At 33.7% G+C, this 26591-nt stretch overlaps 4 protein-coding genes, 1 long non-coding RNA gene and 1 pseudogene across 6 annotated transcripts; 2 read left to right on the top strand and 4 right to left on the bottom strand.

The window, feature by feature from the left end:
• Positions 1-1852: 1852 nt before the first annotated feature.
• On the top strand, positions 1853-4818 carry LOC25491594 (F-box/LRR-repeat protein 16). Its single transcript, XM_013599566.2, has 2 exons — positions 1853-3245; positions 4668-4818. Exon 1 carries the CDS (start codon positions 1853-1855, stop codon positions 3242-3244), a length of 1392 nt encoding a protein of 463 aa, XP_013455020.1. The 3' UTR covers position 3245; positions 4668-4818.
• Positions 4819-8127: 3309 nt separating this feature from the next.
• On the top strand, positions 8128-9956 carry LOC25491593 (uncharacterized protein C24B11.05). The gene is made up of 9 exons (XM_039832584.1): positions 8128-8182; positions 8275-8340; positions 8453-8550; positions 8640-8677; positions 8785-8872; positions 9055-9177; positions 9289-9393; positions 9483-9548; positions 9804-9956. Exons 1-9 carry the CDS (start codon positions 8128-8130, stop codon positions 9954-9956), a joined length of 792 nt encoding a protein of 263 aa, XP_039688518.1.
• On the bottom strand, positions 8886-13686 carry LOC25491592 (UPF0161 protein At3g09310). Of its 2 annotated transcripts, none has more exons than XM_013599564.3 (4): positions 13361-13685; positions 12267-12407; positions 12055-12150; positions 8886-9306 (listed from the first exon to the last, which is right to left on the bottom strand). In XM_013599564.3, the coding sequence occupies exons 1-3, from the start codon at positions 13620-13622 to the stop codon at positions 12083-12085; spliced, it is 471 nt and encodes a 156-aa protein (XP_013455018.1). In that variant the 5' UTR covers positions 13623-13685; the 3' UTR covers positions 8886-9306; positions 12055-12082. The 2 variants fall into 2 exon arrangements, with proteins under 2 accessions (XP_013455018.1, XP_024638316.1); XM_024782548.2 differs by lacking the exon at positions 8886-9306 and adding an exon at positions 9352-9930 and having other exon boundaries at positions 13361-13686.
• An 819-nt stretch (positions 13687-14505) lies between these two features.
• On the bottom strand, positions 14506-18990 carry LOC25491591 (uncharacterized protein At5g02240). The gene is made up of 7 exons (XM_013599563.3): positions 18775-18990; positions 17290-17561; positions 17155-17191; positions 16421-16518; positions 16175-16236; positions 15282-15405; positions 14506-14880 (listed from the first exon to the last, which is right to left on the bottom strand). The coding sequence occupies exons 1-7, from the start codon at positions 18827-18829 to the stop codon at positions 14761-14763; spliced, it is 768 nt and encodes a 255-aa protein (XP_013455017.1). The 5' UTR covers positions 18830-18990; the 3' UTR covers positions 14506-14760.
• Positions 18991-20890: 1900 nt separating this feature from the next.
• On the bottom strand, positions 20891-21705 carry LOC25491590 (auxin-responsive protein SAUR71-like; annotated as a pseudogene).
• A 2232-nt stretch (positions 21706-23937) lies between these two features.
• LOC112421049 (uncharacterized) lies at positions 23938-26039 on the bottom strand. Its single transcript, XR_003010988.1, has 5 exons — positions 25212-26039; positions 24943-25128; positions 24748-24835; positions 24353-24446; positions 23938-24258 (listed from the first exon to the last, which is right to left on the bottom strand). It is a non-coding gene; the product is annotated as an uncharacterized lncRNA (long non-coding RNA).
• Between the last annotated feature and the right edge of the window lie 552 nt (positions 26040-26591).

Raw genomic sequence — 26591 nt, 5'->3', positions numbered from 1 at the left:
TTGCTAGGGTGCTAGTACGGATTGTAAGTTGGTTCTTTCCAGGAAATTAGTTGGGCTTAATCAAGATTCCAAAGTGAAGTGAATAATCTCATTCCACCTTATTGGCCGTATAGACCAACACTTTAGAGGGGGTTGGACTTTCCCAAAAATATTCATACACCACCTCCTCCAACCTATTCAACTCCCCTTCTTAGATCAATAAACCCTATAAAATCTTATAGCACGAGCTCACCGTGGAAACTCCTCCATCATCGGGTTGCCACCACCAAACATCTTCCTCATCTCCACCCCTAGCGCTTGCAATCACACCCGTCAAGGTTTTAAATTAAAAGGGCACCTACGCCACCTTAGGTTCGAAGGTACAATATTATCACTCCTCAAGCCAATATCTCTCACTGTTGTTTCTTTTTGGTTTGAGATGGAGTAAAGACGTGGAAACATCACTTGAAGAGGTGAATTTCCCACCCAAATATCCTTCCAAAAACTAGTTTTCCTTCCATTTCCCAATTTTCTCACTACCCTTTGTTTGAACCAATTTGAGCCCCCCACCTCCTCTAAAGAAATCAACTCCTTCCACCACTTTGATGTATATTGTGACCATGACACTTCCTCCATATCCGCCAAACCTCATATCCTAGACTTGTATTTGTCTTCCAAAACCTTCTTGCAAAGTGGATTACCATCTTGGATCAACCTCCATCGCCATTTTTCTAGAAGACTCAAGTTCATCAACTTCACATTATTCAACTCTTAAACCCCCCTATATTTTGGTTGACAAAACTTCCTCCATTTAACCCAACAAACTTTTCGGTCGCCTCTCACACCTCCCCAAAGGAACTCACATTGAATATGAACTGTCTTCTTTACCACCCTTTCCGACATTTTCGATAACGTAAGATATAAAGTAACCGGATTCAAGACCGAGTTTAGAAGAACCACATGACTACCTAAACTCGCATATTTATTGTCCTAAGAGTTTAGAGTATTTCTCAACTTTTCCAACAATGACTCCCAAGTAGTTTTCGGAGATTAGCACCCACCGATAACCCCAAATAAGTAAATGGGATTTTTCCTTCACTAAAACTCAAAAAATTACAAGTCATCACCATAAATGTCGATGAAAAATTTTCACCTATCAAACAACTTTTATAAAAATTAACTTTCAACCTCGATACCATCTCAAAACCTCTCAATAAGGCCTTCAAATTCCAAAGATTCTCCACCATAGCTTCGCCTATACACAAGTTATCATCCGCATATTTATTTTGATCTTTATTTTAGGGGATGTTTTGTTTAATATAAAAAGTTAACTTTGATTTTATTTAGGATTAATGGTGCTTTACCCCTGTAATATAGGTCATTTCCGAATTTATACCCTGTAATTTTTTTTATTTACCCCTATAAAAAAGTAATTGTTTTAATTTACCTCTTAATTGGTAATTCAAAAACCAAAATTTCAGGAAAAATAAAATAAAATATGTTTTTGAATGACCTATTAAGGAGGTAAATCAAAACAAATTTTGTTTTACAGGGGGTAAATAAAAAAAATTACAGGATGTAAACCCGGAAATAACCTATATTACAAGGGTAAAGCAATATTAACCCTTTTATTTATAAAAAAAAAAAAAAAAAAAAAAAAAAAAAAAAAAAGTGGACTTTGATTTGGATGTGAATTTTCTTTTTCTTGAACGAGCCCTAAATTAAACTTGGGAAACAATCCAACTTTGGATGAGCGTTGTGTTATCCGTGTGTGTATATATATTTCTCCTTCTTTAACCTAACCAAACCCTAAATTCTCCCACTTTCTCAACTCTCTCTATCTCTCAATTTTTCTCTGCCACAGAAAAAAGTAATGGCTGCTAAGAAAAAAATAAGGGCTTCTGCTGCTAAGAAAAAAATAAGGGCTTCTGCTGCAGATTTATTTTATTTACCGGATGATTGCTGGCTACGCATCTTCAAACTCCTCCTCGACGGCGACGACGCCGACTGCGACCGTTATTTAAAACCTCTCTCCACCGTATCGAAAGAGTTCCTCTCCTTCACCAACCGCCACAAATTCTCTCTCACCATCTCTTCTGCAACACGCCCTTTCCTCCCTCACTTCTTTCAAAGGTTCCCCAACCTCACCTCCCTCAACCTCTCCCACTACTACACTGCTGACCTCCCAACTGACTTCAATGCTATTCTACTCGAAATCTCTCGTTTCCCAATGAACCTTAGAGCACTTGATCTCTCCTACAAACCTATCATTCCCAAAGATGGGCTGCGAGCTTTGTCCCAGAAGATTACAACTTTGACCTGTCTCACTTGTTCCCACATTAGTTCTATCCATAACACTGACATGTTACTTATTGCCGAGTGTTTTCCTCTACTCGAAGAACTAGACCTCAGTTACCCCGGGAAAGGTTATAACAACGATTGCACCGTTGGAGTAGAGGCTCTTTCACGGGAACTTTTCAAACTCCGCAAGGTAAATCTCTCTCGTCATCGGTACATCAACAATAGGTTGCTTTTCCACTTGTTTAAGAATTGTAAGCTTCTGGAAGAGGCCATCATATTAGACTGTCATCAACTAACCAACGCAGGCATTGCTACTGCTCTACATGAGAGACCAACATTGCGCTCTTTATCCTTTGCCAATTCTAAGTCTTTGGTGGATTTTGGTGTAAGCCCTCAACTGGAGTCTCTCCATTTGGTTCACAGTTGGTGGAAAAGCAATGACACCATCAAAAGGGTTCCATGGTTATTCCCCAATTTGCAGCGGCTTGATTTGAGCCGACGCAGAGTCAATTCTGGAAATGAATTTGTTTTTGATGGGACTGAAGAAGGTATTTGTAACCTTTTGAGAAATTGTAGTAAGATTAAACATTTGAACTTAACCCACTATCCAATAGTGATGGTACCCAAAATGAACTTTAAAGTTCCCAAATTGGAGGTATTGAACTTGTCATATACAGAAGTTGATGATGAAGCACTACGTATGATCTCAAAGAGTTGTTGTAGGCTTTTGCACCTGTTACTGGAAGGTTGTTTTATTGTCACGATGACTGGATTGAAGCATGTGGTAGAAAACTGCACGCAACTGAGGGAAATCAATTTGAGGAAGTGCCTTGACGTGCACGCTGACGCTGTTGCCTTAATTGTATCTTCAAGGCCATCATTGAGAAAGATAATTGCTCCACCTCGCTATTCATTTAGTGACAATGAGTGGGAATTCCTCGGTTCATGCTTGATAATTGCTTAAGGTAATGTGCAATCCATTCAGTTAGATGTTATATGCAGTTTTAGCATAACTGTTTTAGCACACATTTCTCAGATATTACTTTGTGTTTTCCATTGGTCCTACCAACTTTTTCTTGTATCTTTCTGGACAAAACTTGCAAACATTGACCCACATACTTTTCGGTCCTGCTTTTTCCTTGCCATTATCTAAGCAACTAGGGTTTAATTACACTTTGTATGATATATGTAATAGAATTATAGGTATTGTGAACACTGAACATCTACATGATTCGAAATCTCGGACATAGTCAAGCTTGATTTCACTTTTGATTATTTTCGGATACTTTTTCATGGTCTCTAGAGTTTGGATCTTGTTTCCTCTTTAGGATTAGAAACCTTAAGTTTTATGAATATGTATTACTTAAAATGCCGTAATAAAAATAATTTATTAAGTAGTAATGAATATATATTAGTTAAAATGTATTAAAAAAAATTGTTTTGAATTTACATGCTGAACTTTTGAATTGATTTATTGTTTAAATTCCGATTTCTATATTGAACTTTTGAACATAATTACAATAGTCTCCGACATACCAGAAAACTACACTACCATAACCCCAAAACAGAACCACTGTTATGGCAGCAAAACCCCAGGCGCAGCACCCTGTGACAGAAATGCAGCAAGCTGATGCTGCTATATGCGTGTTGACAGACCGCGGACAGAACCACCGCAACCACCGTATACCTCAGCGTCAGCCTCGCAATGCAGAACAGAAGTGAAAACCATTAACGCAACATACACTCCTTTGGATTCCAATGCCATTCATAATACATACAAGCCTGAGAATTGGAACGATCCATATGCCATCTCCAGGACATTACCTTTATATCCTCCACTAGTGCTTCCTCCTCTCCAATTTTATTATTGAAGATGCAATCATTCCTAGCATGCCAAATGCTCCAAACCACCGCATGCCAAATCGACCTAAATCCATTACGCATTTTTTTGACCGCCGAAACACCTTCCCAATTTTCCCATAGGATGAACAAATCCATAAAATTCAATCCCAACCATCTCATAATACTCCTCCACACTAGTTATAAGACTTATGTTGATGATAGGGGGCATGTTCCAGAAGTATATGTAGTTTTGTTCTATATGGTAAATGAACATTCAAATGAAATTTTGATGTAATTTGACAAGTTGTAATTTGGTCTATATGGGAATGTCGTAATATGGCAATATTCTATAATTAATGGTGAAGCATATTTGTTTAGTTGCAGTGTTGCAAATTCTTGCATGTGGTATAATGCTAATTATTCCCCTTTTTTTCCTTCACTTTTATCAGACTCAAGTAGGAAGTGTGATTATTTAGTTGGATTTGTAGAGCAAATGAATCCAAACATATGTAAAAATTGGTAATTGATGTTGTAATCTTTGACAGGGTTTGCAGACACGGAGGCCGAAGTTGGGATACATGATTTGTTACTGAGAATTTCATTTCAATGTATACTCGCTATCAAGGTTGTCAAATTCAAGAGTCTGTGCATCAATAATTTTTCTTATCAATTTATGTGTTTGATTATTCTAATGTACTGAACATTCCAAATTCCTAACATTTTCAATGTTCTGATTAGTTTATGTCCAATGCAGTATACTAATTATAATTATCTTAATAGTTCATGGGTCATCTTGCTATTTTAGTTTGACAACTGATTTTGATTCAACTTACTGCTTTCCATTGTGTTATGATGTTAATGTCATATGTTTTTTTTGCCTAGCTTGGTAAAGCAACGGCATCCCGATACAATATGTGATGTGGTTAAATGATTGAAATTTGGTTTAAGTCAAAAATTACACTTGTCAATGGATATTTTTGAGAGATAGTGTCAATAATGGATCTTATCTCATAAAATTTATGATAACAATGTGTATGAATTAAAATCGTTTTTCGTTATGTAAAGAAAAAATAATAGCTAACATCATGGGGTCAGATAGGTTATGGGTACATGAAATTATTTGGGTGTTCCATCCATGATTGGTATAAGCAAATCAGCCACATTTAAATTTATCATGGATCGAGTTTGGGCTAAGATAAATTCTTGGAATAGTCGATGTCTTTCAGAGGCAGAAAGGGAAGTTCTTATAAAATTCGTCCTTCAATCAATCCCTACTTATGTCGTGAGTACCTTCTTGCTACCTAACACCCTGATAAAGGAAATTGAAAAATATGTTAAATGCATTCTAGTGGGGACACGGTAATGGTGGTAATAGAGGTATGCACCGGCTATCTTGTGAATGCCTCACTGTTCCAAAAGGCTTCGGTGGCATGGGTTTCAAAAGTCTCAAGGCTTTCAACATGGCAATGATGGGCAAACTGGCGTGGATGTTGCTCAATAACCCAGACTCTCTGATCACTAGACTACTCAAAGCTAGATATTTTCTAGCTAGTGATTTTTTTTGCCTCTCCAAGCTATGTTTGGAGAAGCATTTGGTGTTAAAGTTGTCATTAAAAATGGTTTCAAGTGGAGCATTGGTTCACGCACTAGCATCTTAGTTGGGATCCTAACTGGATTCGAAATGAGTATGTCATCCCACCACCTACGATAATGAAATCAGCTATGGACAATCTCCGTGTAGTTGATACGTTCATCCCCAACACAAAAAATTGGTATATGGAGAATATTAGCTTGTTGTTCGATGAAGTCTTAGCCTACCATATCAGCAGTACTCCTTTGCTTGCATCGGTCCAACATGATAAGGTTGTTTGGAAATTTGAGAAAAACGGAGTTTACTCGATCCGTAGCGCTTACAGAAACATTAGGGAACATGTTCCTAACACGCATCAGCACAGGATAAATGGTGAATGGCATCAGATTTGGCGCACCAAAACTCCACCTCGAATCAAGAATTTCTTATGGAGGGTTACGCGTGGTTGTTTACCCACCAGGTTGTGTCTTCAAGCAAGAGGTGTCAATTGTCCTTCGCACTGTCCCTTTTGCGATGAAGATAAAGACAATTTACATGTGTTGTTTATGTGCCCCAAGAGCATACAATGATGGCAGCGAATAGGAGTGTGGAGCACTATTTCGATTGCATTGAATAACCCAGGTGACATAGCACATAGTAATTTTGGTATACTACACAAACTTGACAAAAGTCAGCATCCCATATTTATTGCTTTGATATGGAGTATATGAAAGCATAGAAACAACAAAGTTTGGAATGATATTACCGAAACTTTTCAATCTGTTTGTGATCGAGCCTCAACTCTGCTTGCTAGCTGGATGAATGCACAAAATGGAAAAAGAGTCTTAACCACGGAGCAAAGTGTCCATGAAGTTGCAAAATGGAACAAACCGTCCCTGGGTCGATACAAGTTCAATGTAGACGCTTCTTTCTTCAACTCCATGGATAGGTAGGTGTAGGCATATGCATTAGAGACGAGTGTGGGGCTTTGTGTTGGCCCGCACTGAGTGTTTTACTCCTCTGCTCGATGTAGATACAGGCGAGGCATATGGCTTTCTAGGTGTGATGTGATGGGTTAAGGATCTTCAACTATACAATATGGATTTTGAGGTGGATTCTAAAACGGTAGTAGACAACATATATGGCAAACAGCTGGGTCTATCGGATTTCTACACAATCATCAATGATTGTATTCACCTGCTGTGGACAAATCTTATGAACTCTAATGTTAAGTTTATTAGGAGACAAACAAACCAAGTTGCTCATAGTTTGGTTAGGGAGGCTTCGCCTATAGCTAATTTCCGTATTTTCTATAACATTCCAACATGTATCGAATCTATTATTATAAATGAAATTCATTAAGCTTGTTCCCATAAAAAAAAATATATAAAAAATTGACCTTGAGCCAAATTCTTACCATGATAATTTCTATTTTTATCCAAAATGTTAAGTGAAAGGAATTTTCAAATGGAATATTTGTTGGCATTAAAGATTATATTGTGGATATAGAATTTGAGATTAACTTCTATTTTTGCCTCATTACCAACTTCAAAACGGAATATACGAAGTCTTATCCTTACGTAAAACAACTGTATTATGGCTATATTCATAGGTTGTTTTCTGATTTTGTAACAAAAATATGGAAAACAATGGAGGTGTTTCATTTGTACGGTGGCAATTGGTGACAACCTTTGTGCTAACTAATCCAAATTGGCATATTCTCCATTTTAATGATGTTATTTCCATTTATGTAACAAGAAAAACAGACTTTGATTATATATATAAAGTCAAGGAAAAAATAAATACTTCACCAATTAATCAAATTACTATCCACTTTCTTGAAGAAGGGAAATTGAAAATTGTTATCATCATTGCAAGAGTTTCATTGTTCATCAAAGACAAGACAAGAGTTTCAAAATTGAAAGTAATTGAAGAAATTGTTTAAATATTATTTTTAAGAACCATGCAAACATCATCTTTTATCTCTTCTTCTATGCCCTTATCAATCACCAATCGTTCTGGTAAGCTAATGGCTTAAGCTATTTTTCCCATGCATAGTATTTTTTATATTTTCTTTTCTATTTTTATTGTCATTTGATTTTTAATCAACATTGGCTTCATGATTTAAAAATGATCCAAGATTGTGATTATGCCGCAATGTCGAGTTTTTTGATATTTACCCGATGTGGCTGCATTTGATCATAATTTTATGTGATATTAAAAGTCGCGACGTAACGGTGACCTAAAATCTTGGCCATGACTAGGTTTAAATTTGCTTTGGAATGCAAAAATTTAGCAATGATCATACAAATATAACTTTTGTTAAAGAGCCATGAACCAATGTTGAGAATAAAAATGAATTCACTTTGTTGTTAAACTTAATTTTCAGTTTTTAACTTTGTTGTTTATTCTATGTAAAAGGTTCTCTTAACGAAATGGAATTTGTGAACCTCTTCACACAAAAACCAAAATATGATTGCCTTCTTTTTGGTAAGTATTTCAAATTATAACATTTTTAAGTACCAAAATGAAATTCTCATATTCATGTTTGTTACATGTATAACCATGATATGGTTCTGCAGATTTAGATGATACTTTGTATCCACTCAGTTCTGGTCTTGCAGAAGCATGTCGACAAAATTTTAAAGGTAAGAAACTTTGCATAATAATTGACTTGTGTCACATTATTCTCAGTATTAGTAATGTGTTTTACAATAGCTGATAGTTTTAGTATTAACATGAATGGTACATTGATCACAGACTACATGGAAGAAATGCTTTGCATAGATCCAAGAAAATCTGATAATTTATGCACCCTTCTTTACAAGAATTATGGAACAACTCTAGCAGGATTAAAGGTATGATTTTATATTTTCCTGTTAAATGGTATTTCCATTTTCAAATTTTGAAAATGCTATAACTTGTTTACTGTTTCATTTCTATTCAGGCAATTGGATATGACTTTGACTATGACGAACTTCACAGGTAAATTTCAATTTATTATCTCTCTCAAACTGCTAAAGGGTTATGCTTTTAATCTTTGTATATGTATTTTTAAATGGTTAAAATGATTATTGAATTTCTCCTTGCAGTTTTGTTCATGGGAGATTACCTTATGTGAACTTGAAACCAGACCCAGTTCTAAGGAAAATGTTGATGAGCCTGCCCTATAGGAAACTTGTAAGTTGTTTATAACCAAAATGGAATCAATAGAATAACGTCAGAAAAGATGGTGTTGTTAGCCTGTAATTTCAACATGCTCATTTAATGTAGTCAATATCAGTTGACTACCAAAAACACTGGTAAACAGGTGTATAATATAATATGACCACTACTAATGCTTCTTTTGTTTTTGTCAATAGATCTTCACAAATGCAGACAAAGTTCATGCTCTTAAGACACTAAACATACTTGGATTAGAAGATTGCTTTGAAGGAATTATTTGTTTTGAGACTCTTAATCCAATCCACAGGAGCAGTGTCTCAGTTGATGAAGATGACATTGAGTTTCTAGGTTTAACAAGAACTACTAAGCCAACAAGTAGTAATAGTGCAAGCAGCTCTCAAATCTTTGACATCATAGACCATCTTGCTCAGACCAATCCCAGTGGAATCCTGCCAAAGTCACCAATTGTTTGTAAACCATCAGAAAATGCCATTCAATTGGCTCTCAAAATAGCCAACCTTGACCCACATAGAACTGTAAGAAAATCACCCTTTATGATCTATGTTGTTTTTGTTAACTTTTTATTTGCTTGCTTAACTTTTTGTTGGTTCTATGTCATTTTCAGTTGTTCTTTGAGGACAGTGTCCGCAACATACAAGCTGGAAAACGAGTAGGACTCGACACTGTGCTGGTAAGTCATTGGAAATTTTTGTTTTGTAGTAGAAACTGAACATAGCAATTTGTTCAAATTCCTCTAAGCAGTAGTGCTATAGCGCCACTAGTCGACAACATTTTGTATTGTATAGCATATCACGAAACAATATCAATATGTTCATATGCCGCTACATAATAGCTCTATAACGGTTGTTTAAATAAACTGATAGCAACTACATGCCTTTTAATGAGCCACAACTCATATAAATTACTTGTTGATTGCACCATCCAGATTGGCACATCACAGAAAGTTCAAGGTGCAGATTATGCATTGGAAAGCATCCATAACCTTCCTGAGGCAATTCCTGATCTATGGGAGGCTGACTTAAAGTCGGAAGTTGTGTACACTGGGAAGCTTGCTGTAGAGACAACAGTAACTGCTTAAGGAAGCCCCATAAAACATTGAGGAGAAGCTAAAGTTGATTACCCTATTTCATAGATGGAGTAACTGTAGATGATGCTTTGTACATGTTGTAAAAAAAAATGATGCTTTGTACATGTAAAATAAATTCTACTCTTTAGCCTAACCTCAATAAAGAACGGCTATAACTAGTCTTCTTCATTCAGTAAAATTTTATTAAACTATGATTGCTGGTGAATATGAGCCAAGCAAATAATAAACTTAGAGGAGTAAAATTGACTACAGTAAAATCAAGATATCACAATATAAAGTTAATGTCAAATATCTTAATACTTCATCTTGCAATTTAGTAATTTGTTTTGTGATATGAAAAAACGAACCTGTCATAAAAATATTGATCTAAGAGGTAGAGAGCACAGCCAGTCAAATTGTTTGTTAGTAATGATTTATAGTAAAACTACCAGAACAGTGAGAGAGAAAGGAGGAAATTGTACGACCATCTCATGTACATAATTGTGAATTGAGTCAATCAATCAATCTAAATTGTACATAATGACACGTGATTAACTTGTATATGACACCATAATTAGTTAGCTGTTACTGCCAATTAACTACTTTTAAGTTCTTTAACCTCAAAGGAGGAATTAAGCAAGGATTTTATAGATTGGAATTCAGTTGCCAGCTAGAATGGTATCATTCACATGAAATGTAAGGCAGTGGATTTGGTGAATAATCAGTGATCATGCAGAGCTTGAACAAAGTTATGAGCAAGGAGCAAATTAGTAGGATTTTCAAACCACTTTATGCTAGCTTGCTTTAAACCATACAATACAAGAACTTGTGCAACTTGCAAACTTGGCACATATAGTCATGGAGATAAGCTAGGAACTGTTTGATGGTTGACCTTCTATATTCAATGTCTTTTCATTTTCACATGAATGAAGTAGTAATTGGTATGTTATTATATTCTATCTCTAGGTTTTAAATTTACCCTAACTCATTCTGACAAAACTGGCTTCTAACATGAGGGCTGCCACTCCATTATAAACATTCTTTAAGTCTTATCACTTTTTAATGTGGAACTTAGGTTTTTACCAATACACCTCTCACGCCAACTACTATTGGATTTGGTACGCCGACAATATGATAGATGACCCTAATGGATAGGCCATGATACCATAATAAATTTTGAATTGGGTCTTATTCATCTCTACAAAATCCGCTTATAAGTTGAGGGGTGTTGCTCGTTATAAATGATTTTAAGACCTTACCTCTTTAAAATTTGGGACTTGGGTTTTTCCTAATATCTATGAAGTGGTGTATGCTGGCCTGTTTCACAGTGAATTTGAGGAATCTACACTAGAACTGGAAGCAAGATAGAAAACAAGTAATTAACCGGTGACAACTAACAAGAAGTACTCCTTATCATGTTTCTTCCAAGCACAAATGCTTATACAAGGTTGACAGTAAAACTAATTCAATCATGTTTATCAAATAGCAATTTTAGCAGTGTTAGCAAAGAGAAATGATAGTAATGCCATTCTTGACACTTTCTCGACACACTCAATAATTGGGTAAAAGCTTAAAACTTGTGTTAGCCCACAAATACAGTCCAGCGCAGACCCAGTTTATTAAATGGGGCACTGGGCCCAATGTAGGATTTCACAGAATTAAAAAAGTGTTAAAAACTAAGTGTTTCTAACATTCCTCTCATATAAGGCAATCTACACCAATCATGTGTCTCAGTATGATTAGTATAACCTATCTAATAGGACATTCCTTACGTAGACGAATTTCCATGATGGACTGAATAGGGTTGCCTCATTGAAGTACTACTAGCATATGATATTGAAAGATGTACAAAAGGTATTCATTGTACCATCTTTTCATTTTATGTACAAAGATGAAAGGAATATAATTTGATCATCATCGACAATATTCCAATCTCGGGTATCATTCTTCCTGATCTAATTTATCTGATGGGGTAGGATCTAAGAACACAAACTTGCTTTGCATTGTTACAAGGTCATAGCAGAAATAAAAAGGAAAAGCAACAAGGAGCCCCCACTAGTAGAACATAAATGAACTTCAATTTATAAAATTCTCAGTTGGCAGTGCTTACCAATTCAAAATCTTCCGCTAGAGATTAATCAATCGTCGAGTTCTTCTCCTGGTTTATTCTCACCAAACCATCTTGGAGGATCATATCCAGACCCACCTGTATTTGTATGCAGAATATAATTATAAAATATTCAAAACAGAAAATGTAGCCATTATTCCAAACTAAAATAAAAAATAAGCAGATAAGGCATATCAAAGGTACTGGTGAATTACCAAGAGGGTTGCAACGACATAGACGCCACACAGTCAAAGTCGTACCCTTCAAGAAACCATATCTCTTATACGCCTCCATGGAATACTCACTGCAAGTTGGAACGTAACGACAGCTCCTCGGCAAGATAGGTGAAATTTCCCCTGCATATACATGAACAACATCAAGACATATGATACAATGACTCAAATTCCTAAAACTGTTTACAATAATTAAGGTAGCCTTTGACATAAAAACAAACCAACTTGTCTTCTTTCTTGTTTTACTTTTCTTAAAGATCATCTTAGGATCACAATGGCCCAGTACCAAATGCCGATCCTGGTCTCAGACCAAATAATCATTATGAAATATACTCTGTCAAGCCAAAGTCCTCAACTACAAACTGAAAGACGGTTACACATTCAGAGACTTAGAGGCTTTAGCTGTCACATCAAAGGCTAACAGTTACAGAACCAGTTAGCCAGTTACACACACAAACAACCCCATATAAAAGATATTCACCATTTCTAAGACTGAGGTCCTAGCCCATTTCTGATAATCATTAACCGACTTATAATTTGTTTCTATAAGATTTATGAACAATATCAAAATCAGTTCCAACCAAAGTAACAACAACATATGAGCTTTTAAAAAGAATTCCTCAAAAAGCCAAATTTTGCGTTTTTCATTCATTCCAATTCCAGTCTCAAACAAATAGACTCTTAAACATTGAAAGCATTCAGGTAAACCACTCTCTTCCATTGATGTCATCGTTTCTGGTCTTCCACCACCAACCTCCTTCTCTTTCTCATCCAAAAGCTTCATCATCTTCCAGAGGTTCTCCATCTATAGAGTTGCTCTTGAATAAAACCCTTATGATTTGTTTCCTTGCCCGGTTCTATCCTCTACCAAATGCTACTAAGGGTCGGTCTGTTTGGATTGATTTATTTGAGTTTATCTACAGGCCTACGCACTTGTTAGACTATTTTAGAAAACTTATGGATACAGCTAATGACATGTCGATAAACTATTTTAATAAGCTTTTCTAGGTAACTTATGAAAACAACTTATAACTTAAATGAACAGAAGTAATGAAAGGGTAAAGAAAAAAACTTACTTTTGTAAAATCTCAAAACGGAAAGAGCAGCTTGAACTCCTAAATTGTCGACTTCAGCATTTTGGGGAGTTTGAGGGTTGGAATCTGGGTCTGATGCACGAACGAAAAGGGTGGTGGATTTGAGTTTGAATTTGAGAGAAGTGAAATTGTAGTTTTGGATTCTACTACTACTATGTTTGAAAGTGATTTGGGTTGGAGTGGGAAGAGAACATTGAAAAGACGAAGTGGTATTCAGATTGAGAGGGAGAACAACAGTGGCCATGGTAACGCGCCAATGCTCTACTTCTTTGGTTGGTTCGGTATCAAATTATTATTGTATTTAATTTTCATATTGGTCGAGGTTCAAACCTCAAATACTCTATTTATTGAGTTAGGTTCGGTAGGGGTTGGGTACAGACTCTGAACATCCCCACTTATTTACTTTAAATAGAGTGAATTCATAACCACTTGACAACTTGATAGGAAAACATTTCAGATTTTACTTTCCTTGTGATAAAAGGTTTTTTCATTGAAAATCAAATGGTTAATACAATTAGGTAGAAAATCGATACGAATAAATACAAACAAATAACAAAGTATTTAGACTTTTTACTCAATAAAAGACTAAGCTCGGTCAAATATACTTTTCAAGCGCTTAGTACAAAATGTTGCTTACTTTTCTTGTGTAGGATACACAAATGAGTAATTTTCAAGTGTTTTTCAGCCAAATGTGAAGTGTGAAAATTGTTGATAGTTACTTTTAAAAATAATCAGCAACTTTTTCGAGGATTGCACTTGGGTGCTATTGGCTTTTGGACTTTGATCCCAGCATACTCAAAGTTTACTCACTTCGATTCCAGCATGTTCAAAGTAGATCAAGAAGAAAGATAACTTCTAAGGCAACTTTTTCAAAGTTTGCTCCCTTCATATGTGACGGTTAGGGTTTGACAAAGAGAGAAAAAGGTAACATGGTTTTAGACTTGTTCTGATTGTCTGTTTATTTTAAAAATGAGTTAACAAACATTGATCTTATAACTAACTGATCGCCATGTAAAAACATGTTGCAACTCGAATGGCACAAAAGGATCGTAAAAAGATATTTAAATGTATCTGTACGGAAGATTACAATGACCAAGGGTCAAGAAACTAGAAGTGAAACACTAAAATTCATAATTATGTAACATAATATTGCTTCTGCTGTAGATGATAAATTTATAAATATCAGTTTATACATGTAATTCAATGAACTTTTATTCTTAGATTTGATTCCTGAAATCACTTATTGAAGTCTATGATTAGTCCTATATCTAACTTATTTGTGAAGGCAAAGTAATTTGCTTTAGAAGCAAAGCACTAATGACTTTGGGTTTCAAAAGCATTGTTAGACAATAATCACATACAATCATACATCATGAAAACCCTCAAAAACGAGAAGTGAGCTGGGAAAACAAAGCCTTGAAGTCCTTTGTTGGTTCACCTGCACCCTCAGGTTTTGATGCTAGGTCAAATGCCTTCAATTTAGTCTCCTCATAATTTAGTACCTGTCAAATCAACAAAATGATGAACCTGTTAACCAAATCTCACAATAACCGATTCAGTTTTTGAAATTATAGTCATTGGCTGATTCTAATTTTGATATTGATGAAATTTCAATATCTGAAATTAAAAATTATTTATTATACTAATCTTGTTGGATCTCTGAATATAGTTCCTGATATTTCGCCACATGTTTATCAAATCAAGGTTCATATTTTGAATCGGAAGAACTATTTTATGAATCGAATCGAATCTTATTATGAATTGTAAGATACATTACTAATAAAATGTCACTTTGTAGTTAAAACAGGTAGCATTTGCTGATAATTTTGGGATGTTTTTTTGGTATCAGTGGAAGCTGGTTTTATTTGTATGCAATACCCAAGTTCTATAAGAGAAAATATACCTGAACGCAGACTTCTGCTACATCAGCTCTAGGTATAGTTTTAGTTTCGGTCTGAAGAAGTTCATCATCCTTCCCTACAATAAGTTCCCGAACACCTCCTTCTTTATCAAGCAAGCCACCAGGTCTGAATCAACAATGAAGGTGAGAAAATATAATAAAGAAAACAAACACAATCTCACAACAAATTTATAAGAACACCAGCAACAAAGTACATTGAAATCTGATAACAAGAGTGCTTGAAAGTATATATGTAAAAATATAATGAACTACAATGAAGAAACCAAGCAATTAGATGAGTATGTTTATCAATTGCAACAAGTTCTATCAAATATCCGATAGTGGGTTCCCTAAATTTTTTTAATGAACTACAAAGTATGTATATTCATCAAGTACCTACATACCATTGTTTGTCAATCACGGAAAATAGTAGTTTGTTCAAGTTCCGCGACACTACAGTACTATAGCGCCTTTGTAGCCACTTATTGACAATGTTTTGCATTAAATAGCCTATCACAAAACAATAGTGATTTGTTCAAATTCGGCTACGATATAGCGCTATAGCGTCGCTATTTGACAACACTGCTACATACAAGATAAAAATGTTTCTTTATAAAATTATAAATATCAGCAGATATTTTCTTCTTTCCCTGGATAACAACACCAAGTACTCTGAAAAAATTTTACTCGAACAACCGGATATTAAGATAATATTGCAGAGTATTTCAAAATAGTATCCTGGTTCAGCTATGGTTACTAAAGGCATTAATCATAATTAGTGTTTTTGACCTGTGCAATGCAGGTAGGTGGTCTGTCCGGGTTTGGGACTGTGAAAACAAAACTGAAAAGACAATTATAACTTGTATATGTTTTTACATGGACAAGAACTAGTGTACCTTATGATCGTGTATGGAACACCAGAATTGGACAGATATTCTTCAGCTTTTCTTTTCCAAACCTGCAATTAATATGAAACTATATGATTTCTATCAAAAGATATAAAATGAAAGAATAAATATGAAAAAAAATGTTATCATTCTGTTTTGAAATAAAATGTGAGATATGTTCAAACAGAAAAGCAACACGAAAATTCTAAGACTATGAAGTGAAGTAACTAAGATATTGGAGAAAATACGACTCACCAGTATATTTCCATTTCCCAAACTGTTCAAAGGATGGTTAGGGTTTGTTCCACCCATAGACCCAACCAACACAATATGCTTCACTCCCGCAGCCTTAGCTGTTCATAGAGATAAATAAATTTTAATATCATAATCAAGAGTGAATAATGACTTTGGTTAGAATTTTTTTTTAAAGTTTACCAGATATCTTTAGTTCAGAATCTTAAGCCCCTTTACTTCCTAAAAACATTCAGTTATCATTTAAAATTGCTAACAAGGTGGAAGACTCACATAGTGAATAACTGTAATAGAGGGAAGATGGAAAGCAAGCTAGGAAGAATGTGTTTTCAGAATTAATGAAAACAGTGTTTTGACAGATATGTTTAAAAATGCTAGATATGTTGTAAAAAAGTAAAAGAAAATGGTGAGAAAAAAATTTGATCTATAGTCTAATATAATCGTCGAAGTCAAAATGAAAACAGAAAACATGGTAAGTAAACAGATTCTTATATTATTATGTTTGGTATGATTTTTTTCAATTATGTTCCCCAGAAAAACATTCCCAATGGGGGTGGGAATCCAAGATTCCTAAGAAGATTGAAAACATCAAAGTGAACATTCTCTAAGATTCCCATAAGTATTCTACACATTCCAAACACATTTTATGCATTTTTAGGAATCAAGACTCAAAAAGAAAAAAAACCCTGCAGACCAAACACCGTGTATGAGTGATGGATAGAAACATGGACTCTTACCAGCATCTATTTGATTTTTCTGTCCAATCCAGTCAACCTATCATATGAAAAAGGACGTCAAGATTTAAGTCAAAAGAGACACTATATTCAAATGTCTTATTAGCATGCAAAGGAAAAATGTAATAGTATTAGCACCTGTTCGGGATATGCACCATCATCAAAATAAAACTCAGGCCTTCCACCTTTGGTTGGATCAAACCCAGGTTTCATTTGTGGGACAGCACTTGTGAGAATGATGAGAGCATCTGTACCTTGAATTGCAGGAACAATACTTTCGGCATTTCTGATATCCCCAAGGAAAATATCATCTGCACCACCAATTTTCTGTTTGCTTTCTTCAGATCTAACCAAACCTCTGGCAATATATTGGTCTCGCTTCTCTTTCAATTTTTTATACACAATTTGTCCTGAAAAATTAACCAACAAATCACGTTAAGAATTCTCAATTAGTGGTAAAAAGGAAAACATGATAGACGACTCTTGTTCTATCTCCTACACGAGAACAGAGAACAAAACTGTAGTCTTTTTACAAGTAGCTTGTATACATCCAAGTCGTATGCTACTAGTAAAAGTACAAGAAGCCAAGAACACATAATCAATTGACATGATTTAGCTCCATATAGAAGCAAAATATCAGTTTTCTCAGTAACACATTTGTTACTTTTGGTTACTGACCATACCAACTCTGAGTTTCCTTCTTCTTCCCCTCAATCTACTTTAACTATCTCTCGGATACAGTCGTTCCTAATCAGATACATCCACCTAAGAAATCCTCTTATTCACTACACTTAATCTCTGTTCTTCTCAATAATTCATCGCCTAACATTCTCTAAGCACAACCACTTGGGTTGGTCTAGTGGTATTGGCTTGGAACCTGGGAGTGTGCTCCTCCTCAAAGTCTCAGGTTCGATTCTCTCTAGTGCCAATTTGAGGGGGTTAGTTTAGCTTCTTCAAAAAAAACATTCTCTGAGCACCGACACACGTCAAATACCAATACCCACAAGACATGTGTCTGAAACCCCTGACAAATGACCAGAAAAAAAATACATTTTTTATTGCTTTAGCATACCTACGATGCTCCTTAGACACTCCTCAGACACAACTATAGTTAGGACAGATGCGACCATGTTTTATATACGAGCGAAATAGAAACAAAATCTGGATAGTTGATAACTAACTGTTTGCATTCCTACTAGGCATCATCAAACTAGCAAATTTTTTAGCAAATGGCTTGCCAACATAACGATTCATTCAACTTACTTCCAAGTTAGGAATGATCAATATTGACCAAGCTTTTTGAAAATAAAGGGTCTACAACCACAATTTGTCGTGGATTTTTTATGACACTGTGGCTGTATCACGACCATAATTGCAACAATATCAGCTGAATTTGACCATAATTCTCCACAAAATTGAAATTGCGTCCCTAATGTGTTGGTAATGTAATACTAAAAAATTCAACTATGTGTCTATACAATAATACCCATGAAATTCCCAATTGAAATAAAATTTAAAACAATTATTAAAATAAAATTCCAAAGGCACAATGATAAACCCTAATTCAAATAAAATGATCAAGAAACATGAAATTGTGACGAGAATTAACATGGAATGGAGTACCTGTGCGACCACCAGCACCAGTAACAAGGACAGTGGTTTGAGATGAACCTGCCATTGAATTGAATTTGAAACAATAACAATGTTCAATGGATTGAAAATGTGATACTGATGATGAAGATGAAGAATGGAAAGTTCTGGATTATGTCGTGAAGAGGGTTGTTGGTAGTTTTGGAACACTGGAGAAACAGTGTGTACGTGGAAGTTTGTAACCAATACAAAACAAACATGTGTACAAAGACAAGATTCGTGAGATTTGGGCGTACACAAGGGAGGTGATTAATGGCAAAATTGATTCAATAACATTTAACTTAATTTTACATTATATTTTTTTTTTCAATTTAGTCTTTTAAGTTCTGAAATGCTATTACCGTTGTCCTTTCTTAAATGGGATGAAAGTCTTTATGAGTTTAGTTCAGTTGGTATAAATAATCTATAATATATGCAAGGTCGGGGATTCGAAACATATCACCATCAAAAAAGATGGGGTTGTGAAACAATTTGTTTCATTAATCATTTAACTTAATTTTTGGTCATTTATATACCGGGATGTGACTAAGAAAGTATTGCTACTATCATGTATGTAGTATGTAATTCTACAAGTCGTGATTTACTTCATTTATATCTTAATAAGTCGGCATACTAAAAGACCGGTTCGGCCTAACTCGTTTAGTAAATGAGTCAAGTTTGAGCTTTTTAAAAAGCCTATTAATTTAATTAGGTCTGACTTATGATTATAAAAAAGTCTATCAAACCTATCAAGTCGGTCCGTAAATGAGTATATTACATTTTTCAATATTATTATTTATATATATATATCAAAAAGAATTATTGAACCTTCAAATTCTCATACCACAATTATTTTTATTTAATTTTTTATTTATTTGGGATACAACACAACTCTTCGTGTATCCCTCGTATATCAGATGAATTTCATCTAACGAGGCAAGAGTTACTCACACCCATTACCAACCACCAAAAATTAAAAGATATCATTTAAGACTCATATGGCTATATGGTTATTTGATTTCTATGAACTGTTAAGGCTTGCTACTGATATGCCTAAGGTCAAGTATGGTTATTAGATTAAGTTTGAAATCCTTGTTGTTATCAACATGATTATTCTTACGATCCATCTATAAATTTTACAATTGTGTTTTATTAGTTATTTTGTATCTAATTAATGTTTATCTCTATATTAAGTGTGTTGCACAAATTGAAAGGACAAAAAATTGAAGAACATACTATGTTTGAAATTTGTAACACAAACTAGGCTTTTAGGCAGGCTAATAGGTCAGGCCAGACTTTTAAAAAGGTCAGGTCAGGCTTAAAATAAAGTCTTTGACAGATAAAAGACCAAGGCTTAGGCTTTAGTTTTTTCAACTAAACCTAGCCTATTTAACCAAAGTCCGGCTCGGCCCAGCTCATTCTCACCCCTAACCTACATGTGTCTTCACTTAGGAGAGATATAGACGTAAATAACATATTAGTGGAATTTATTTTGATGGGTCTCAATAATTTTACATTTGTATATCTTTCTTTATATAGGATAAGTGAAAAATCAAGGTTTGGACTACTAATAGCTACACTTATGAAACAAAGGGCCATATTTTTCTATTGTGATTTGTTATGTCTATATATAATGAACTTTTTGGTTTGTCACTCCCTATAAATCAAAATAATAATGTAATGTAACCTTAAATCAACCATAACTTGGACCTTGAAGGCACCACCATGCAAGGCATAAAAGACAAGTTTATTTTACCTAAAGTATGTTTGTGCATAATTCTGCCAAACATACCAAAAGACGATTATCATCAACTTGCATCAAGAATACAAGGAATATAATCATTGATTACTGATACTCTTAAAGAAACACTACAATCCTTAATATCCAATATATCCACAATGTGAATATTAATAAAAGGAGAAAAATAACTGATAGCTGCTAGAAAATCCATTGCTTTAATACTCAAATAGAGAATTTTAAGTTGTTGTTTGTATTAAACTACCACCATATAGGATTCATAATATAAGAAATATAAAAGTACACATCAGATAACTAACATGGAAGCAATCAACATTTCATTAATAAAGTATAAAATATTTATGCTTTTTGCCATAATTGTCATGTAATAAAATGCAAAGTTGCCCATAATACAGTGGATGCCGGAAGCACAATTTCAAACTATTTTAAGGTATCAAAATAGGTGCAACATACAAAACAACAAAACATTCATGAGTTAAGTACAAGTGGTTTAGCTATGCAAAGATGGATAAAAATTTGCAACATCCAATAATTTTTAATTATTATATTTATCTACACAATGGACTTTGAGGATGATGAGAACAAACGAGTTAATTTTCTAAAGAACAATAACTCATCATTTCTTCAATGCCAATTGATCTACATTCTTGTTTGAACACTATCCTTATTCTTTCCATGATCTTCAACCATCTTCAAAATACACTCAAAAGTAGAGACTTCACAAAGAATCCTCAAAACACCAGCTTGTTGAAACCCAAATTCTTCTTCAGCTTCTCTCAAAAGAATCTGAAAAGCTTGATGACACAAATATTCAGTTGGTGGTATGATGAACCTCTTAAGTTCTTCTCCAATACAAACAGCTAAATACCCTTTTAGGACATAACCATTGTTCTTTGATGATGTTATTCCTCCTTCACGTTCAGATAGAGAAAGTGTTCTTTTTAGAAACTTCATGATTTTGCTTTTATTGATGGTGTTGGTGTTGGTTTAATTTGTATAAGTTTTCTATTTTTTTTCATTTCTAAGGATTTGTTGAAGTCTAACGATTTCTCTAATTTTGTTAGATTTCTTTTGATCCATTGACATGGTGATGATGGTGGTGTCTCTTTCTTTGTCGGTTGGATATGTAAAAAATTTCTTTATTTGTTCTTTTGATGACTTGAAGGGGTTGCATGTTTCCAATTTATAGACCTTGGAAGTTTACATTTGTCAATATTATAATGAATTTTATTTATTTTATTTTACTAAATGATAAGAGTTAATAGTGCTTTACCCTCTGTAATATATGATATTTCTGGTTTTCCCCCTGTAAAAATTTCCTTTTGGATTCTGTCCTAAATATTATAATAAGGGTTTGAGTTTTTTCTTTGTGACACATGCATGTGAGAAAACTAAATAAGTTTCGTTAGGTTGAGTTAAAGGACCATGTTTGCGGTGGAAGGACACCTTAAACAAATGGAAATGGAAATACAACTTAAAATAGACACATTAAACATCAGGAGTTAAGTACAACGGGTTTAGTAGCTATGCAAAATATAAAATAACATGTTCATGAATACTAACCGAGGAAAACAACTAAACCAAAAACACTACATCAGAAAAGGGTGAAGTAGTTATGCACCCAAATCGACATCAACTCTAACAAGTTCAGTAATATGAAGTGAGGTAATGTAGATTTTAGTGTTGTCTTAGACTGTCACCATGAGTTCATTGTGCACGCCTAGCATTAATCTTGTAGTCTTCATCACCACCACATTTTTCTTGAGTTGTTTATGATAAAATTAAAGTTAGCATGCTACATCAAACTGGATTTTGTTTAGTATATTCTATTATTTTGTTTCATATTGTTACATAAATTAATCAAAATAATGTTTCATATGTAACCAGTTCAGAAGCCGTTCCCCAAAATTATCAATAGTAAAATAGATAAATTTACTATTAGTAACAATAAGGTGTAATAAAATCATAAAACACTTAAGAAAATTATTAATATGTATTTAAATCTTAACGTGTTCGGGATTCCTCTAGCTTCAATGATTTCTATGTTCATAAAGTCAAATCTTTTGTTACCAAGTAGCAAGCTAAACTCTGAATCCAACATCAAACAATATAAGACATGACCCTGTTTATTCAATTTTAAATTAATAAGAACAGTAATACATTAAGAAGACCTGACCAAAACATTCAATACAATACAAGACATGATCCTTACAATTTTTCATTATAATCTTTCTCAAATCAGTTGCATCCATAGAGCAGTGAGTATCAAGATGGTAAATAACCCCTCTTTCAATGTCAACATTCATAAAATCAAGTGTTTATAAATTCAAGTGTTAAAATCAACTTTTTCACAGTCGTATTTATGTACCAAATAAATTAATTTTACTCACAAACTTGAGTTTATGGTAAAGAGGCATCCAACGAGAACAATACTTTACAACCAAATCCTTAAGACTCGTATCATTGTAGATATCATCTTACATGGTACATAATGAAATTGTTGAATTTAGCCTATTTTAAAATAGATACAAAAACCTTAATTGTATATATTAAGCACAATAAGTTTTGTGACAAATACCACAAATGCCAGCAGTACACACAAAACGTATTGAAACAATTCATGTTTTGGGAACAACAGACTTCCTCTGCAGCTAAAGTGAGAATCTAATGAAAACATATTTTTTTTTTTAGAGTTAACAACTTAATAACTTCTGATATAAATTAGTTAAAGCATAAATATTCTAATATATTATTAACAAACTCTGTTATTGGATGATTTGACATTAAACATAGCAACTCAAATCTTGTAGAAAGTATGTCACCAACTTTCACCATGTTCTCCATCATTAATATTTGATTATTTGATTTTTAAAACAAATATGCACAAGTCTGTGCCTAAATAGGGGCTAGAAGCCTAGCATAAATTGGACTAAAATTTAATTTTCACCCCATAAAGAGTAAATTATTGTTGAGGGTCAAAGTGTTAAAAATATTAAGATATAACAACATATTACTGCATATGTTCTAAAAAGTATAACTCAATTCCTTTGATTTCTACTATTTTTACAATCTTGGATTAGATTCTAGGAGGACAGAGGCAGTATAAACATTTTCGGACAATGTTGACATAATAATTATGGAGTGTGTTATTTTGGTTATCAAAGGTAGTTTTCATCTTTGAAATAAGCATAAGTTCAAAGTGGCCAATGTAAATTATTACAACGATTATTTCAATAAGCATAAGTTCAGATCATATATAGGTGTTATAAACATCAACAACAGAGAACTTACAAAAGAACAACCCAAGGAAGCCCTTTTGTTGGCAACCACTTCAATTGAACAAACTATTTAACTAGGCTGGAGTTTAACCAAAACCAAGAAGCTATCAGGACACCATGTGAAGTTAAAAATAATATTTCACAAAAAATTAACAAAGAGTAAACCACAATTATAATCCCTAATGTGTAACATTATTACACATTGGAATGGTCCCTAAAATGAATATATTGAAACTTCAAAAATATCCACAAATATCTCGAAAGGTAATCAAGAACGAAGAAGTAGAAAATTGAATTATAAAAATTTAAGAAAATGTGCATAAGGTCTGCAAATAGAGACCGAAATTGAGGTGTTCAATAAGTTATTGAAAGATACTATATCGTAAGCAAAGTATTTCTTCACGGTGTCAACTAGGGAGCGTCATTGTCATTCTTGAACATCTAGCAAAAAATAAATTTAGAATAGAAACAATTTTTAGTATAGTCATACACAATGGATGGATATGTATTTCAAAGGATTAAAAAAAAAACTTACTTTCAAGTGCTGCACACAAGGAATCTTTCCAGTTTTTATATTGACTCTTGGTTAATTTTAGCTTGCCCTCCTTTGTATATAGTACCCGGACTTCCTGGTAAAATAAATTCATTTTTATGTATTAGTGTATATGTTACTCTTTATATATTAATATTTAAATAACAGGATAAATTTAATTACAACTTTGATTGAGATTAATTGTTTTCTTATTTAGACTAGAAAATTGTTGAGTATCATGGTTAGTAGGAGAATGCCCAATATAGAATATGTTTCAGATTTGAATCAAGTCAATAAGTTTGTTAATAATATAAAAAATTAATTATCATATTACGTTTATAACACCGTTCATTTAGACTATTAAATCACTAAGATTGTTATTAGCAAATAAGTTATACCTCTTAACATATTAAGGTAGACCAATATACCCTTCGTTTTGCAACCAATAGTGTCGCCCAATATATTAGTAACAACTACTTCTCCATACTAGAATGAAAAGAAAAGAAAAAGGTATAAGAAATATAAGAAATTCAAGAGGCAAATAAACAAGATTAATAATCATGAACAATACTAATTAATAATCATGGACATACCGATTAATATGCAACTATTTAACCAGAAGTTTACAATCATGTTGTATCAACATTAAAACAAGTCTAACATCACCATGGAGCCAAGCAAAGCAATCAAGTTTCATTTCAAATCATATTCAAAAACCAGAAGCATGTGTGGTGCAGTATGAGTCATATTTGACTCCAAAATATTCAAAAAAGTCATTCCTGCATGATATAAAATTACATTAAATAAATATATATACATTTGGTATGAAATAGTAAAAAAAAAAAAAAAGTGTAATTTATACCAATAAATGGAATTAAATAGAAGACTCGGGTGTTGGTGCAACACCAACATGACCAGGTTCTGCTCCAATTAAGACTTGTCCAATTTCTAAAATTTATTGAAAAAACAAAAGAGAAACAAGTCAAACTCATTGAATTCCACTTAGTGGAAACGTCAAGACAAAAGTGTTTTTATACACGTTATCCTTGACATTTTGATGCATTCTTTACATTTTAAAGCTCTTTGAGGTGAAGACCTCACAAACCTAACTGCATTGCGGATGCTAGATCTTGATCTTTCAACCCGTCCATGACTACTAAGTTCAATATATGGGCAAGACACTTCATATGGAAATGATCTCCTTCACCCAACAACCCATTCTTGATCTTAAGTCTTCTTTTCAAATAAGCAGTTGCCACATCATTACTAAGTTTCTTAAATTCCTCACCTTCTACCACTCTAAGGGCATGCTCATAAAGGATGAAAAAGTTTGTTACGACTTTCCTACACTCTTTTACATCGTACCTTTGGTTTGCAGGAACTAGAAAACCACCCTTTCTACCTACTACAAGGTTTAATTGCCTAGGGTCTTTTAATATGTTAGAAGGTTTTTGAAGACAAACTTTAGAGTGTGCTAACATGCTGGATGTCCCATGTGCTTTAGAATCACAACGATATCGTCTATGACAATGTTTACAAGCTGCTTTAGGTTCTGGTTCATTGGATAGAGGGTTAAAATCTAGCCAAATAGGGCAGGTTCTCCTATTGCCACTAGCATTAGGTCTTCTACACCTTAGTAGTAGGAAGGGTGGAAGTGGAGCATTAATAGGTAAAGCAGCTGGTTGTTGAGTTTCAGTAGCTAAAAAAGATGACTAAAGTATTTTAGATGTGTAATTAACTAACTAATTCACATTATAAACTATTTAAGTGTTTCAACAATTATTATGTGTTTCAATTTTTTAATTAGTTAGGTTGAGTTTAAATAATTAATCAAGATAGACATGTTTAAAATTAGTTAAGTGTTACAAATTTTTAAGAGGGAAAATGTGTAAATATAGGTGTAAGTGTTTGTTAACTTTTCCAAAACAGCAAAATCATACATGTTTCAATTTAAGCATATGAAAGTGTACCACAAAGGCATATAAGCAAATACACATGAACAGATAATATAAGAACATAACTCATAAGCGCAAATAAGAAAATATATATGAAATAAATCATATGAGCACTTAAAAAAGTAGTCGTAATTAAGAAAATAGATATGAAATAAATCATAGCAAATATTCACACTACCGAGTGGTCCCCCTTCTTTAAATAATTGGATAATCGGAGCTATATTACCGATTTAATCCACCCCTCTTTAAATACCCGTCTTTAAATAGGACTGACCATCATGCATGGA

This window comes from Medicago truncatula, chromosome 4, assembly GCF_003473485.1.
Source record: "Medicago truncatula cultivar Jemalong A17 chromosome 4, MtrunA17r5.0-ANR, whole genome shotgun sequence".
Taxonomy (NCBI): domain Eukaryota; kingdom Viridiplantae; phylum Streptophyta; class Magnoliopsida; order Fabales; family Fabaceae; genus Medicago; species Medicago truncatula.
This window is presented reverse-complemented; position numbering and strand designations above follow the sequence as displayed.

Bases quoted from the DNA above. Each gene is read 5' to 3' on its own strand.
- LOC25491593 (XM_039832584.1), top strand. From the start codon at position 8,128: ATGGAATTTGTGAACCTCTTCACACAAAAACCAAAATATGATTGCCTT. The intron at 8,341-8,452 runs GTAAGAAACTTT...CATTGATCACAG, and splicing joins ATGTCGACAAAATTTTAAAG to ACTACATGGAAGAAATGCTT. The intron at 8,551-8,639 runs GTATGATTTTAT...ATTTCTATTCAG, and splicing joins CAACTCTAGCAGGATTAAAG to GCAATTGGATATGACTTTGA.
- LOC25491592 (XM_024782548.2), bottom strand. From the start codon at position 13,622: ATGGCCACTGTTGTTCTCCCTCTCAATCTGAATACCACTTCGTCTTTT. The intron at 12,408-13,360 runs GTAAGTTTTTTT...ATGTATATGCAG, and splicing joins CGTTTTGAGATTTTACAAAA to GGGAAATTTCACCTATCTTG. The intron at 12,151-12,266 runs GTAATTCACCAG...ATACAAATACAG, and splicing joins ATGTCGTTGCAACCCTCTTG to GTGGGTCTGGATATGATCCT.
- LOC25491591 (XM_013599563.3), bottom strand. From the start codon at position 18,829: ATGGCAGGTTCATCTCAAACCACTGTCCTTGTTACTGGTGCTGGTGGT. The intron at 16,519-17,154 runs GTAAGAGTCCAT...CTCTATGAACAG, and splicing joins GAAAAATCAAATAGATGCTG to CTAAGGCTGCGGGAGTGAAG. The intron at 15,406-16,174 runs GTACACTAGTTC...TTGTTGATTCAG, and splicing joins GTTCCATACACGATCATAAG to ACCTGGTGGCTTGCTTGATA.
- LOC25491594 (XM_013599566.2), top strand. From the start codon at position 1,853: ATGGCTGCTAAGAAAAAAATAAGGGCTTCTGCTGCTAAGAAAAAAATA.